Source organism: Xenopus laevis, chromosome 1L (genome assembly GCF_017654675.1).
Source record: "Xenopus laevis strain J_2021 chromosome 1L, Xenopus_laevis_v10.1, whole genome shotgun sequence".
Classification (NCBI taxonomy): Eukaryota; Metazoa; Chordata; class Amphibia; order Anura; family Pipidae; genus Xenopus; species Xenopus laevis.
Genome location: NC_054371.1, coordinates 192,840,841 through 192,855,559, shown reverse-complemented (window position 1 = coordinate 192,855,559; position 14,719 = coordinate 192,840,841). Strand labels below are relative to the sequence as shown.

At 38.2% G+C, this 14,719-nt stretch overlaps 1 protein-coding gene across 5 annotated transcripts in view; it reads right to left on the bottom strand.

Moving 5' to 3' along the window:
- mctp1.L (multiple C2 domains, transmembrane 1 L homeolog) overlaps nt 1-14,719 on the bottom strand; it is a 373,027-nt gene that overhangs the window by 216,535 nt on the left and 141,773 nt on the right. For all 5 annotated transcript variants that reach the window (XM_041568472.1, XM_041568473.1, XM_018264615.2 and 2 more), the window contains 2 exons: nt 13,670-13,840; nt 9,122-9,252 (listed from right to left, as the gene is read on the bottom strand). In XM_041568472.1, the coding sequence (XP_041424406.1) occupies nt 9,122-9,252; nt 13,670-13,840 (302 nt within the window). The remainder of the gene's footprint in view (nt 1-9,121; nt 9,253-13,669; nt 13,841-14,719) is intronic.

Genomic DNA, 14,719 nt, shown 5'->3' with positions numbered 1-14,719 from the left:
TATGTGCCATTGGGTAATCATCATCGTAAGATTCACTGTGCACACATACAAACCACATGTAAGGTCACATGAGCCAATTAACAGACAGAGTTCTGCCTTTTGCTTCCTCACTTCTTCCTGTTACAGTTAGAGTTGTAGTATTTCCGGTCAGGTGATCTCTGAGGCAGCACAGATAAAGTCACGAAATGGTGGTTCAAGGCAAGAGATGTAAAAGGGCAATATTTATGTAAATATATATTCCAGTTTGGTAAGATTCTTTAATATGTCATTCAATTTGATATAAACTATCTGTTGCTTAAGTATTCATTTTGGGGGTATAGTTTTCCTTTAACCAATATTATGTCCATCTTTACTCATGCTTATTTCATGTAGTTCTAATGGATTACTCTTGACCACTAATGAACATGAAACTAGGGACCAATTAGCATTACGGCCCATCAATGTCGGACTGGGATACCAGGGGCCCACCAAAAGCCCTTAGACCAGGGGCCCACCCAAAAACCTTTAGACCAGGGGCCCACTAAGTATTATTTTTTTCCTCTTCTCACTCAACCTCTACTCTCCTATTCTCTTTTCTTTACATACTATAACCTATTATTCCATCTATGTAGCCTCTTTATTCTCATAGAAATAGGGAATGAAATAAGCCAAATGTTTAGAAGCAGGAGGGCCCACTGACAACTGGGCCCACTGGGAGTTTTCCTGGTATCCCGGTGGGCCAGTCGGGAGTTTTCCTGGTATCCCGGTGGGCCAGTCGGGAGTTTTCCTGGTATCCCAGTGGGCCAGTCTGGAGTTTTCCTGGTATCCCGGTGGGCCAGTCGGGAGTTTTCCTGGTATCCCGGTGGGCCAGTCAGGAGTTTCCCTGGTATCCCGGCGGGCCAGTCGGGAGTTTCCCTGGTATCCCAGTGGGCCAGTCGGGAGTTTTCCTGGTATCCCGGTGGGCCAGTCCGACACTGCGGCCCATATGCAAAGAAGCCATGTCTACTTTGAAGCTCACGTGGATTACAGATAGATATATAGGCAAAAACAGCATAAATCAAATTCAATCATGCATCATCTTAATCTAGATATTGTGGGACAATCTGAGTGTAATGTATTGAAGGTATTCAAGTGTTCTGCCCTTTTTCTCAGTAGGGGGAAGGTGTTGCCTAAAGGGCAAGGTGGCAAAAAAAGCTGAACTGTATCTTTGAATGACTTGCACACAGTTATTTCTCTTTTCATTTGCATCATCCCTGCCTAGCAAAATGTTTGGGTGATTGTTTCTTTAGATTAAAGGGCATTTGAAGCAGAAAATTACTTCAGCTCAATTGTTTTTTTTAATTATTCGTCAGCACAAATAATCCACTGGCATTAATGAACCAGCATTAATGAACCAATGTATTTCTCAAAGGAAAATATGAACGTTTCACTATTTTTTTTAAACCTATACCTCTAGAATTAGGGGCTGCATCCCAGTGCTGGGGTACATATGAATTTGCAGGCCCAGAAACAGATCAGAGATTAACTATCCTGGGGGAGTGGGTGGTTTTATGTTTGAAAAACTTAGTTCAATTTTGAAGCACTCAACATATGGCACTAGGGATAAGTGAAAGATGTCACAATGTATAGATTTGCAGTGAATTTCCATACTTTGGCGGCGGTAAAAATTTTCACAAACCCATGTTAAAAATCTGTCACACGGCTCGTTTCGTGCAATAAAAAAAGTCACCTACGAGACAAAAGCATATGTCATTTTATCCTTCCCCATCAACCAATGGAATCTGAGCCATCCCACTGTCTATATAAGGACATACACATAAATATGTGGTTTATTCATATGAATGTGGGATACAAAGCACTCAGATATCTGTTGCTGGTCAGATTTATTATTAATTTGTGCCTGTGTTTAACTATAGATGGTACTTTTTGCTTAAACAGCAACATAGTGTAGTAGCAGTAGTAGTAGATACTATTACAGTCGACCAAAGGTAATGTATAAATCACAGAGATGTTTTTTAAGAAATTGGCAACATAGGAGCCTTTTTTCTATTGTAGCGCAGTGGATAGGAGTTTCTCTAATAATTAGGGATGCACTGAATCCACTATTCTGGATTCAGCCAAACCCTTGAATCGTTCGCAAAAGATTCGGCCAAATACCGAACCAGAATCCTAATTTGCATATGCAAATTAGGATTCACTCATCTGTATATTGCATCTTTAGCCTTGCCTCTGCCCTTCTGGTGCCACTCTCTCTTTATAATCAATAAAAAACATATAAACCATATGATTGTTGTCACCCAAATGAGCCTTAATATTTAGTAAGGCGACTGCAGTGATTGATAAGAAGTTTAACAATAAGGGGCTGCTAGAGCCTTTGCTCACTCATTAAGGAAACTGCATGTGAGTTTACTAATTACTAATTTACTAACTGCCAAAAACATGTTGGAAATCTTCTTTATTTTACCCAAACAGATGTTTGAAACAAAATGAAACATTGAAAGTTTTTTTTGGCCCAAAATCCTACATAATTATTAAATTCACAGGGTTTTCTTAATGACTGCCCAAGCCAAAGGTTAGAACTCCACGAGCGTTTTTCTTCGGATCGACGCCCGACGACAAAACACACGTGACAAGTCGGATGGAGACGCAGGCGTCAAGAACTAAATGAAAAGTTGCAGGTGAAAACTACATTACATCCGATGCGACACGACTGTCAGATTTGGACGCAGAAAGCAGCGTCTTCATCCGACAGTGGGACCATGTAGTTGTTTCCTCTGACTTTTCATTCAGTTCAATTATATCTTGATGTGTTGATGTGTGAAGTTTTCCATCAGTAACAAAAAAAAACTTGATCAGGTTTTTTTTCTGTGATTGAATTTTGAAAAACTAAGATTCTCAAATTAATAAATCTGTCTCCCAGTGTAAAAAAAAAAAAACTGGAAACAAGTGAAATATGAAATTTTTGTTGCAGGTCTGCAATAATCAACCAGAGATAGATGAAATTTTTATTTTACAAAATTAGTTTGTGCAATTGTAACAGGACGTCTAATGCTTTTAATTCTTGGTCCTCCATTGTACAGGAATCAGGATCCAGAAGTTTAGGGGGATATTTACTAAAACGCTAATTTATCTAATTTTTTTATGAAAACAAAGTTGACCTGACTCCCATCCAAAAATGTAACTAATTTCAAAAAATCAGCTTGAAAAAAATGTTGCAACAATAATGGATCGTGGGACTTTTTCAAACTGATGCTCCGAAAACTTGACAATCAAATTGCCGGCGAGGCAACTCATATTTATCAGATGAAAACCAGTGTGGATCACAATGTCATGAAAAATCTTCTTGGACATCTGCCATTGATTTCTACATGACCTCAAAAGGTTTTAGCTGGAGTATTTTCAGATACGGGTTTTAGCAGCTTTGGGGTATAATAAAACACTAAAAATTTGAGGTTTTTTTCCCTCTAAAAATTTGAGGTTTAATAAATAGGCCCCATAATGTTAATGTTATGTTTATACTTTAAATGAGAGTATCATATTTACTGCAGAGCATTCCTCCTCGTTTTACAAAATATCATCATATTCCAAATTCCAAACAATCAATCATTCTCCACTGTCTAGAAACATATACTCTCAACGCCGACTGATGAACCACATTTTCTTCCACAATCATGCAATTAATTACTCAGCTTTGCAAGGTAATCAATCTTCTCCCTCTCCAATTAAGTACACCATGTCTTTTCCAAAGCAAGGGCCTATTTTAACAGCCAACCCCAAATACAACTGCTTTAACCACTTACAAAGAACAAAGTCATTTGCTCAGAAATTCTTCAATAGCTGTCTGGCTTTCAAACAATCTTGTCATCAAGAGACTGAGCAGAGTTACCTGTAAAATTGTTATAGCTGGTATGTAGGTAAATATATTCAAACAGGATAAACTGATAAATATTTGTTGCTACAACCATGCAATGAGCATAATTTAAGTAATCTTAAAGTGACAGACAGGCAGGGGAAACCAGAGACTACCATTAACCATTTATTATGTTGCATACATCTGTATTGAGCCACTGATTAAATGCACTTGTGTATATAAATGCACTAGTGTGTATATATTTTTTTAGATAGTTAGATAATAAGATAATAATAAACATAATAAATTGATTGTATGTACTATACGCAGTTGGAGAGCTGTAAGAGTTAATAGTCAACTCTGCATTTATTTGCAAGTGTATTGAACATCAATCTTTAAGCATTTAGACCGACTAATAAAACCCATTATTAATATCAAATAGAATTCACGTCATATGAGATATACAGTATTATCTAAACCGGACCATGACTAATGTCACATGGGGTGTTTCGACCATAGTATAATCATAATGTAGAGACATGAAGCAAAAATGGTGACAAGAGGAGCTCAGAAATTCTCCAGCGATTGTTTTTTTGAGTGAAGATCTGCCTCTCACCATTACAGCACCATGTTTCCGACAGATTTATACGTGAAATTTTTGTAAATCTGCACTAGAATTTCACCATGCACTTTGTTTCCCCTAGTAAATACTTATTGACTCCAAAATATTTAAAGGCCCATTTATTAAACCTCGATTTTTCTATGATCAAGGTTTTTAGGGGGGAAAACTCAAAATTTTAGTGGAAAAAAAAACTTGAATTTTTTTAGATTTATAATTCCTCAAAGCTGGCACAAAACCCCTTCATAATTAGTAAATTCCCACAGGATTTTCTTAATGACTGCCCAAGCCAAAGGGTAGAACTCCATGAGAGTTTTTCATCAGATTGACGCCCGGCGACAAAACGCATGCAACAAGTCGGATGGAGACGCAGGTGTCAAGATTCTAATTTGACTGAATGAAAAGTCGCAGGTAAAAACTACATTACATCCGAAGCGACATGAATGTCGGATGTGGGCACAGAAAGCATCGTCTTCACCAAAGCTGGTAAAAATCGTAATCTGAAAATACGCCATCTCAAACCTGTCGAGGATGTAGAAGTCAGTGGCACATGTTCCTCAAGTTGTTTCTTGACATTGTGATCTAATCCAAAAAAGTCAGGGTTTTGTGTCCGATAATCTGACAAAGTTGAGTTTTTGCAGTGAAAATTTGATAAAATAGAGTTTTTGATACGATACGAATTGACGCTCCATTTTGTTGCGACATTTTAACACTCTGATTTTTTTCCAGAAAAATTATTGATGAGTTCAATTTTATTATCATAATTTTTTTTTGAGTTTTAGTAAATCAGTCCCTTGGTGTGAGACAAAACTCCCTTGACTCCAATGCATTTGATATGAGAAAACAAAGAGAGAGCCCCCCCCCCATTGATTCCAATGCATTTGATGCAAGAAAAAACACATTGAATGATCTGAATCCCCAAACAAATCCTAATCTGCCTATGCAAATTAGCATCATTTAAAAAAACTGTCATTATCCCTAATCACATGATCTAAAATCACAAGATTTTAAGCGTTCTGATTTAGTTTGGACAAGAACTTGGATTTGGCCAAATCCTGGCAAAAATGGTTAGAATCAGCAGAATCCGGTGCATCCCAAGTTACTCTGCTTAAAAAATTAAGTTAGAAGACCCATCTGACGATTCTGTAGTCAGTATGAAGCAGAGCAACATCACAATACTTTTCTTTTCTTAGAGTTAATATTTTTTCCAGACTAAACTGTGGACTATTGAAAAGCATTAGGCATAAAGTGGTCGACACAGCCCTGTACGGATGTTGTCCTTAAAGGAAAACTATACCCCCCAAACAATGTAGGTCTCTATAAAAAGATACTGCATAAAACAGCTCATATGTAAAACCCTGCTTCATGTAAATAAACCATTTTCATAATAATATACTTTTCTAGTAGTATGTGCCATTGGGTAATCATAAATAGAAAATTGCCATTTTAAAAAATAAGGGCCGCCCCCTGGGATCGTAGGATTCACTGTACTCATCACAAACATACCAACAAACCATACATGTTAGGTCACATGAGCCAATTAACAAACAGAGTTTTGTCTTTTGCTTCCACACTTCTTCCTGTTACAGTTAGAGTTGTAGTATTTCTGGTCAGGTGATCTCTGAGGCAGCACACAGACCATCACAAAATGGTGGCTCAAGGCAAGAGATGTAAAAGGGCAATATTTACTTAAATATATATTCCAGTTTGATAAGATTCTTTAATCCGCCACTTAATATGATATGAACTATCTGTTGCTTAAGTGTTCATTTTGGGGGTATAGTTTTCCTTTAAATTTGCATGAAATTTTGAATTGAAACATTTTAGCTGCAGACTAAGGGCTGAACTCCACGGTGTGATAACGACATATTCGTCGCCAGGCGATGACACGCATGCGACATGTCGGACAAGCAAAAATATAATGAGACTGATCGAGAAATCGCAGGTACAAACTACGTCTTCCGACTGTCGGATGAAGACACAGCATGCGGTGTTCACATCCGACAGTTGGATACATGTAGTTTGTACCTGCGATTACTCGATCAGTCTCATTATATTCTGCACATCTTACAACTGATGAATCAGCCCTGATACAAGAGTTTGATTTGCTTTTTACACATTTTCAATTTAAGTTAAAATAAAATTATCTAAGAGCTTTGCTAATGGAATAATACTTTAATACTTTTCAGCTTGTGATGAGTTGGATGCAACAATTAATGAGGAGAGAGACTGAGCGGTTGAAGCATGCATTTTAGTTACTGATGAAATTCATATTTCATAGGCTCTTATTTGTAGAGAAAACCCTGTTGTTTTAATCAGTGTCTCAATTTATTTTTCTTTAGTACACTGAACTGAATTTTGTTTTTGCTTTACTCATAATCGCTTCTTCTTTGCCACAATTACATTGTTAGCACCTCTCTATTGTGTACACTAAGAGGCAGATTTACCAAAGGTCGAATTTGGAAGAAATGGGAGTTTTTTTGAACTCTCATAAATTCGAAATTCGAATAAAAAAAGTCCAATCGAAATTTATTTAAAAAAAACGAAGTTTTTAACTTCGGGTGAATAGGCTTTATTCGAATTGTTCGATCCTAAGTTTTAGCGCATTCAATCGAATTTGAAACTAAATATTTTTGCCCCAAAAAAACTTTGATTTTTCAAAGTCCACCAAATGACTCCAAATAGGTTTTAGGACGTCAAATAGATGTAAAATAGCAATTCGGCAGGTTTCTAGGCGATGAATGGTCAACGTTGAAGTTTTAAAGAGACAGTACATGATAAATTTCTATATTCGAATAGTCAAATTTTTTTCAAAATAAAATTTAATTTTGGCCTATTCGATAGTCGACGTACACAAAAATCATTTTTTTACTTTACTTTGAATTTTTTTACTTTTGAATTTGAATTTTCACTTCGACCCTTGATAAATCTGCCCCTAAAAGTCATTTAATCCTTTACATTTAGAAAAAAAAATGCAGCAATGTATTTATAACCAGGGTATATCCCATTGTATAGTTCCTACATATCGAGTAAACACCCTGTATTATTCTTAATGCCTCACTGACTACCAGACTTATACGGTGCTCAGAAACCTCTGAGATTCCAAAACAATTTATTGAAATACAAATTTACAAATGTTTCCCTGAAGCAAAAAATGGTGCCACTAAGTGCAAGAAATGCAAGAAATGCATTACAGGTACCACTGCCTACAACTAGTGATTCTGTTTTTTCCTCACCTGCCCTGTGCATTAAACAATGTATTTTATTGTGTACAATGTCCCTGGAGTGTCAGTAGCCATGTCCTTTCACTTCTTATTATGTAGCTGTGGTGCCACACACAATGTCTCTCGCTGTGTGATGCTGTTGGGCAGTCAGTACCCACTAACTGATGTCACATTATTACATGGTAGGGATGCTATGCCTTTACCCAATAACCCTCAGTGTGCCCTGGAGATTTCCACTTTCCCCTTTGTTGTCAGTGTTTTCAAAGCAGCAATATCTCATGCAGGGGAAATAAGCCCTTCACGTAACCATCTTGCCGCTAGCCAAAGAAATTCCTTGACATTATGTTTATTACTGGGTACTATCAGAGGGTCATCATAACAACTAGAACAGCTTCCTTTACTCACCTACCTGCCACAGATATTAAATTATAGAGCATTCACTATCAGGGACCTAACTGGCAGCACAGGAATTCCTTTTTTTCTATGACATGCCCTGTGTATATGGGACATAAGAGATATGCTCAAAGTGTCCAGGTAAGTAAGGGGCTAAGTAGCTTCCCAAACACAAAAAATAACCCTTTAATCATGACATAGATATTGATATCTTTTAATTTTTGTTGTTTTACAGTAATATAGGTGTTTTGTTTATCAGGAGTGATTTGGGCCCTTATGCTGCCCTTAGGCAGCTCCAGTGATGGGGGGGGCTCTTCTAGAATTGATGGTTTTAAAAACGGAAATTCGGCTCTTAAAGTTATTTGCGGCGCAATGCCAGACTGTTTTTGTTCAGCAGCTCTTCAGTTTGGAATTTCTGCAGCTATCTGGTTGCTAGGGTTTTATTTACCTTAGCAACCAGGCAGTGGTATGAATGACAGACTGGATTATGAATAGAAGAGGGACTGGGTAGAAAAGATAAGGAATACAATGTAACAATCATAGTATATACATGTTCACTATGTTTTAATGTCACATTTGTTACATGTGCCTTTTTTTGTAATTAGCTTCTTCTATAACATTTATTAGCAATTCAGGTGTATGCAGACAATTGAGTTAAAAGGATGATGTACTGTACCTACCCAGTCTAATGACCCATATATGTTGCATAAATAATGTTGCACCCTTTTATTGATTATTAGTTTAATAAAAAATAGGAAGAAAAGTGAACGCTTTTTGGCCCATGTTATGGTATAGTGATCCTGCCACAGACGTTCATAAGGTATGAAAGGATCTGAGACTCCTGTTCAATTACTTAGCAAAATCTGACACCTACTGGCCATCACTTTCACTGCATCTGAGATCCAATGCGAGACATTAGAAGCATAGAAGCTTATCATTTATAAAGCACCAACATATTCCACAGCACTGTATAATATAAACCTATATTTTTCTATGCACATTAAAAACAAAAGTAAAAAAAAGCAAGCCTTCACCCTCTGTTCTGCTACTACCCACCTTCCAATGAAGTCATCCCTCTTGCCGGCATCTTTATCCCATACAGTGATTTCAATTACTCCTCCTTGGTCCTCTAAAATATGCATATCAATCTGCTCCCTCCACTGTGGGTTCAATGTTTTAGGAAGAGTCTGAAAAAACAACGAGCAAGTAGTAAGTCATAGAAAGTATTACAGACAGCCTTTGGCACTTCAGCTAGGCCCGAAACTAGGGGTAGGCAGAGTAGGTACGCAGGGCCGGCCTTAGGCCAATTGGACCAATTGGGCCCAATTGGGCCCCGCACCTCTGGGGGGCCCCGCACCACAGGGCAGCACAGATAATATTTCCCTCAGCACATGATGCTGCCTGGCCTGCCCCCAACTTTGAGAGTCCAGCCCATCCCCAAATCCATAGGTCTAGCCTGCCCCCAACTCTCATAGGCCCAGCTTTCCTCCAACCTTGATAGGCCCTGCCTGCCCCCAATCCAACCAAGCCTGCTCCCAAGCTGAATCGGCCTAGCCCCAAACTAATTGGCCCAGTCCACTCTCCTATTTCCTCCCTCTCTCTCTTACCCTGTGTGCCCCTATTATGTGCCCCTATTTCATCCCTCTCACTCTCTTACCTTGTCTGTCCCTTTCCTTTCTATTTTGTGCCTGTATGCCCTTATTTTCCTAAATACTTGGTGTGTCAGTAGCCAGCAACACTTTGTCTAGGGGCCCCGCCAACATGGTCCCAATTGGGCCCCACATTTGATAGGACCAGCCCTGTAGGTACGTGTCTAGGGCACAAAAGCTGGGGGGGGGCACCAGGCATGTACCTCCTCTGCAGAGCCCGGCCAGGGCAGTCAGATGCTCTAGGCAACCTGTCTCGCACGGCGCACGCAGGTGAATTGGCGCTCGTGCATGCACGCGCCGATTAATGCTTGTGTGCGCATGCGTGAAATGGAGCGATCTTGTGCGCGCAATTTGTAAAAACAAATCGTATTCAGAGTGTGCGCATGCGCAGGAGCACAAAGGATGATGTAAATGCAGCAATTGTCTGGGAGATTGGGGACCGGATGTGGGGTAGGCGACAGAGAAGGTATGTGCCTGGCACCCCGCCAGCTTTGTGCACTTGGCACGTGCCTACTCTGCCTACCCCTAGTTCTGGCCCTTCTCCTCTGTCACCTACCCCATATCCAGTCCCCTCTCTCTGACTGTCTCTCTGCTCTATTTGCCTGTGTTTATGTGCTTCTGCAAGCGGCATTTCGCACAAGATCGTCAGTTTGCACCACGACCGGCCAGGTTGCCTAGGGCGCCTGCCCAGCCTGGCCCAGCTCTGACTTCAGCTGCTTCCAAACTACAATTTGTATCATGTTCAGATGAGCACTGCAGCTGCAACAGTTAGCTATGCCTGCAATAGTGAATTACTATTAAAATATGTGTTATTTAGGGGGCACATTTACTAAGGGTCGAATTTCGAAGTGAAAAAAACTTCGAAATTCGACCATCGAATTGCAATTGTTCGATATTCGATATTTGGCTAAGTTTTAAGAAGTCAAAGTTTTTTTTTGAAAATCGTTCGTTCGATCGATTAAATCCTTCGATTTGAATGATTTAATCGATCGATCGAACGATTTTCAAAAAAAAACTTTGACTTCTTAAAACTTAGCCAAATGTTGGCTATAGGTTCTAGGAGGTCCCCATAGGCTGACATAGCAATTCGGCAGGTTTAAGGTGGCGAAGTATCGAAGTCAAAGTTTTTTAAGAGACAGTACCTAGATTTTCGAATGGTCGAATATTTGAAGTTTTTCCAATTCAAATCGAAGTCGAATTTGGCCAATTCAATGGTCGAAGTACCCAAAAATTTACTTCGAAATTCGAAGTTTTTGAATTCGAAAATTCACTTAGACCCTTATGAAATGGGCCCCTTAGACAATGGCACCTACTGCACATATTCACCAGACCAGTCTCCAAAGACCTTCACTCCAGATGGAGACTTTTTACACCTGAATAAAGCTTTAGAAGTACATTTTTCCCCCAGGTTGGTATTATTTCTGGCAGGATAACCCATTGCTGAATATCACATAAAATGTATTCCATATACAAATACTGTATAAGTGCAATAATGTAATACATATATTTCCCTACTCCACTTACTTGGGAGTGGGGTAGTGGATCCCCAGCTATATTCTCTCTGCTATAAACACCTTATTCAATAATGCCATTTTTATCATTCTTAAGTCTACACTCTAATTCAGCCAGGTCCCCCAGCACATCACAAATCATTGATCTTATACTATTCTTGGCAGAAAGAACAGTTAAGTAACTGGCATTTGACGCAAGAATGCAGCATTTAGCCAACATTAATGCATTCTTTATTACCCACAGAAAATATTTTGGTGCAAGATCATCCTGTAAACTTTGTGTTTGGCTTCCTCTTGCAGCTTTATTGCCATTAGTTGCCTGTTTAGGAACTACAGAAAATTCTCTGATAAATGCAGTTGGCTTAATAGGCTATATTAAATAATATGTTTCATTCATAAGATCTCTTAAGCTCTATACTGATGAGTTTGGTGAATTCCCTGTGCTTTACTTAAATCACTGATAGGTTTTAATATACGTATCACACAATCAAATTACAAGCCTACAGATCTAATGCCTCTGATAATTATAAATGCCAATCATTAAATAAATTTTTTGGTAGGTCCTAAATAGGATATGCCAAATATTCAATTTCCTTAGAAGATCTGAATACAGTCAATTTAGAATCAATTAACCTCTGTGCAAAAGAACTTGCTGCTAATAATGAATTGCTATTAAAAGGTTTCCATTTTTACCAACACTTAATATTACAATATTAAATTGACTGAAATTGGTTTTTAATGTAACATCGCTTTTTTCACCACATGTAAGCACATATATATATATATATAATATTTTATATTTATTATACCTTCGAAACATTCTGATGATAAGACCCTGAATTGCTAACCAGTGTACAGTAACAGATTCACTGGCCTGGGAGGTAATGCTAAGTTAAAGGGGTGGTTCACCATTAAGTTCATTTTCAGTATGTTATAGAGTAGCTAATTCTAAGCAACTTTTCAATTGACCTCCATTTTTTAAAAAATTATTTGCCCTCTTCTTCTGATTCTTTCCAGCTTTCGAATGGGGTTCACATACTCCATCTTAAAAAAACAAATGCTCTGTAAGGCTACAAATGTATTGTTACTGCTACTTTTTATTATTCATCTTTCTATTCAGACCATCTCCCATTTATATTCCAGTCTCTTATTCCAAACAATGCATGGTTGCTAGGGTAATTTAGACTCTAGCAACCAGATCACTGAAATTGAAAACTGGAGAGCTGCTGAATAATAAGCTTCATAACTTCATAACCATAAACAATTGCAGATTCTCTTTGAATATCACTCTCTACATCATACTAAAAGTTGAAAAAACCCGTTAAGGTTCCAGATGGTCCAACTGGGAGTGCTTATTAAAACTTAAAGGGGATTACTCCTTTAAGTGCCATAAAGAGAAGGGACAGCCATACTGTGTAAAAAGCATGAAATGAACAGACTTTTTCAAACAGAAGAGACACCAAAGCAAGAACCAGTTAGCGATGACCAGTGTAATAAGAGTCACTGAAAAATGTGAGACAAATCCTATGCGGCAGGTCATAGAGGATCATCAGAGATACCATCATCTGCATCAAAGCCATTTTTGGAAGACTTTGCCTTATCCTTCCTGCTATTTTGTTGAAACTATCAGACAGCATAAACTGAATAGTTACTGCCTTGTTGATGATGTACAACATTTGCACAAGAGACTAGGGACTCACTAAGGACAGTAATAGTCATAGGCGAAGCAGCTGGTACAATGAAAGCTGAGCTGCAGGAAGCTCTACAAGCTGGGCTGATCATCGATAGATCAGTATTGCTGTCATTTATCAAGGAATGGCATCTTGGGTTGATGTTATACCATATAAAGCAGTAGTCAGTCTTTCACATGAGAATTAAACATCTAACTCCTGTACTCCTGTACCTTGTCAGATTACATATGTGCTTTAAAGGGGTTGTTCACCTTCAAACAAGAAATAACGTCTTTTTCCAATTACTTTCTATTTTCTATGTGTCACTGTCTTTCTAATATTGAAGTGTAAAGTATAATTTTTCACCTTCTAAAGCAGCTCTGGGAGGGGGGTCGCCGACCCTCTAAACTGTTCTAAATTGATACATTTAGTTGAAACATTTCTTATCTTTGCCCCTGCTGAGCAGAATCTCTGAGTTTCATTTCAGGCAGCTGTTAGAATTGATACAAATGTTTAAAAAGCCCCTCTGGTGTGTTGCACTTACACAGCAGAAAATAATTACAGCAACTGTTTGCAAGTATGTTAAGTGTATGTGCATAGAGTTAACTGTAATTCCCTACTTTGGACAGTAAGTAGTTACAACCACTAAGACATATCATTGACTCTGTATGCAGATATTTTAATATAAGCCTTTTTTTCAATAAAATGAATGTCCAAGGGCAAGGGCTCTACTCTATGATCTTTAGTACATTAAAAAAAAACATGTTGCATTACCTTGCTCTTGTACTTCTGATGTCCAAGTCGGAATTTCACATAGGGATCACTTAATCCATTAGCATCCATAGCTTTGAGCTCCTGTCCCTCGATAAGGGTAATGCTCACTATCTCTCTTGATAGCTGTGTCCTTCTGTGCAAGTCTGACAGCTTTAAACTTTGGGTCTGAAACTGCAGAAAAACAAATAAAAAATGAGCATTGGATCTCCTCCTTATCTTGCCAGTCAACACAGATGATATTTTAAACTGAAATGGGAAATAATTTGGAAACTTGTTTTTAAGAATAAAGTCACCGGGGCAAAAGCATATTCAAAAGCTCAGCTGGTTAGTTCAAGTGTAGCATACAATTACATATACTCATTCTAGTTTCTTAACTGGTAGCAGTGCACTACATTCCTTTCAAACACTTTCATTTTTTTGGTGTTACTGTTCCTTTGCTTTACTGTATATGTTACCTATCTAACTAAACTATACAAAGATATGAGCGTTGGTCTTCTAACCAGTGTTGAGAGGGAGACAGATGAGTGTTAAAGAATCCCAGGGATCAATGTATAACACCCAATTCAAATGTCCAGAAATTATGAGACTAAGTGGTGTGCAAGCTGAGTATTTATTTCAGATGATTCTGTACCTGTGTATAAAAATTCAGCAGCCCCTTGAAAATGCTACAGTATGTAAATAATGTTCATCCATCACCACTTTTGCGTTTTTTTACACTGAGACTTCTGCCGGAATTCACTTGCCATCTACAGTTTTCCTACTGATTTGAATATCTTAACCAAAGTCGCCTTTTACACGTTTTTTTTCAGTGTAAATCATTTTTCACAATTTTATACATGCTGTTGTATGAGCGACCACTATCATTCTAAGATCTTCGGCATGAGAAAATCTTCTAAGACCTTCAGTATAAGAAAATGTGTTCTAACAATGTGTAAATTCAGAAGTGGTAATCTCCTATAGACAAACAATATTGTACCCTTTGTGGTCCTTTGTGTGTGGCAAATAGCTCTGCATTCAATGCAACTTAGCAAGGGGCATATTTATGAAAGG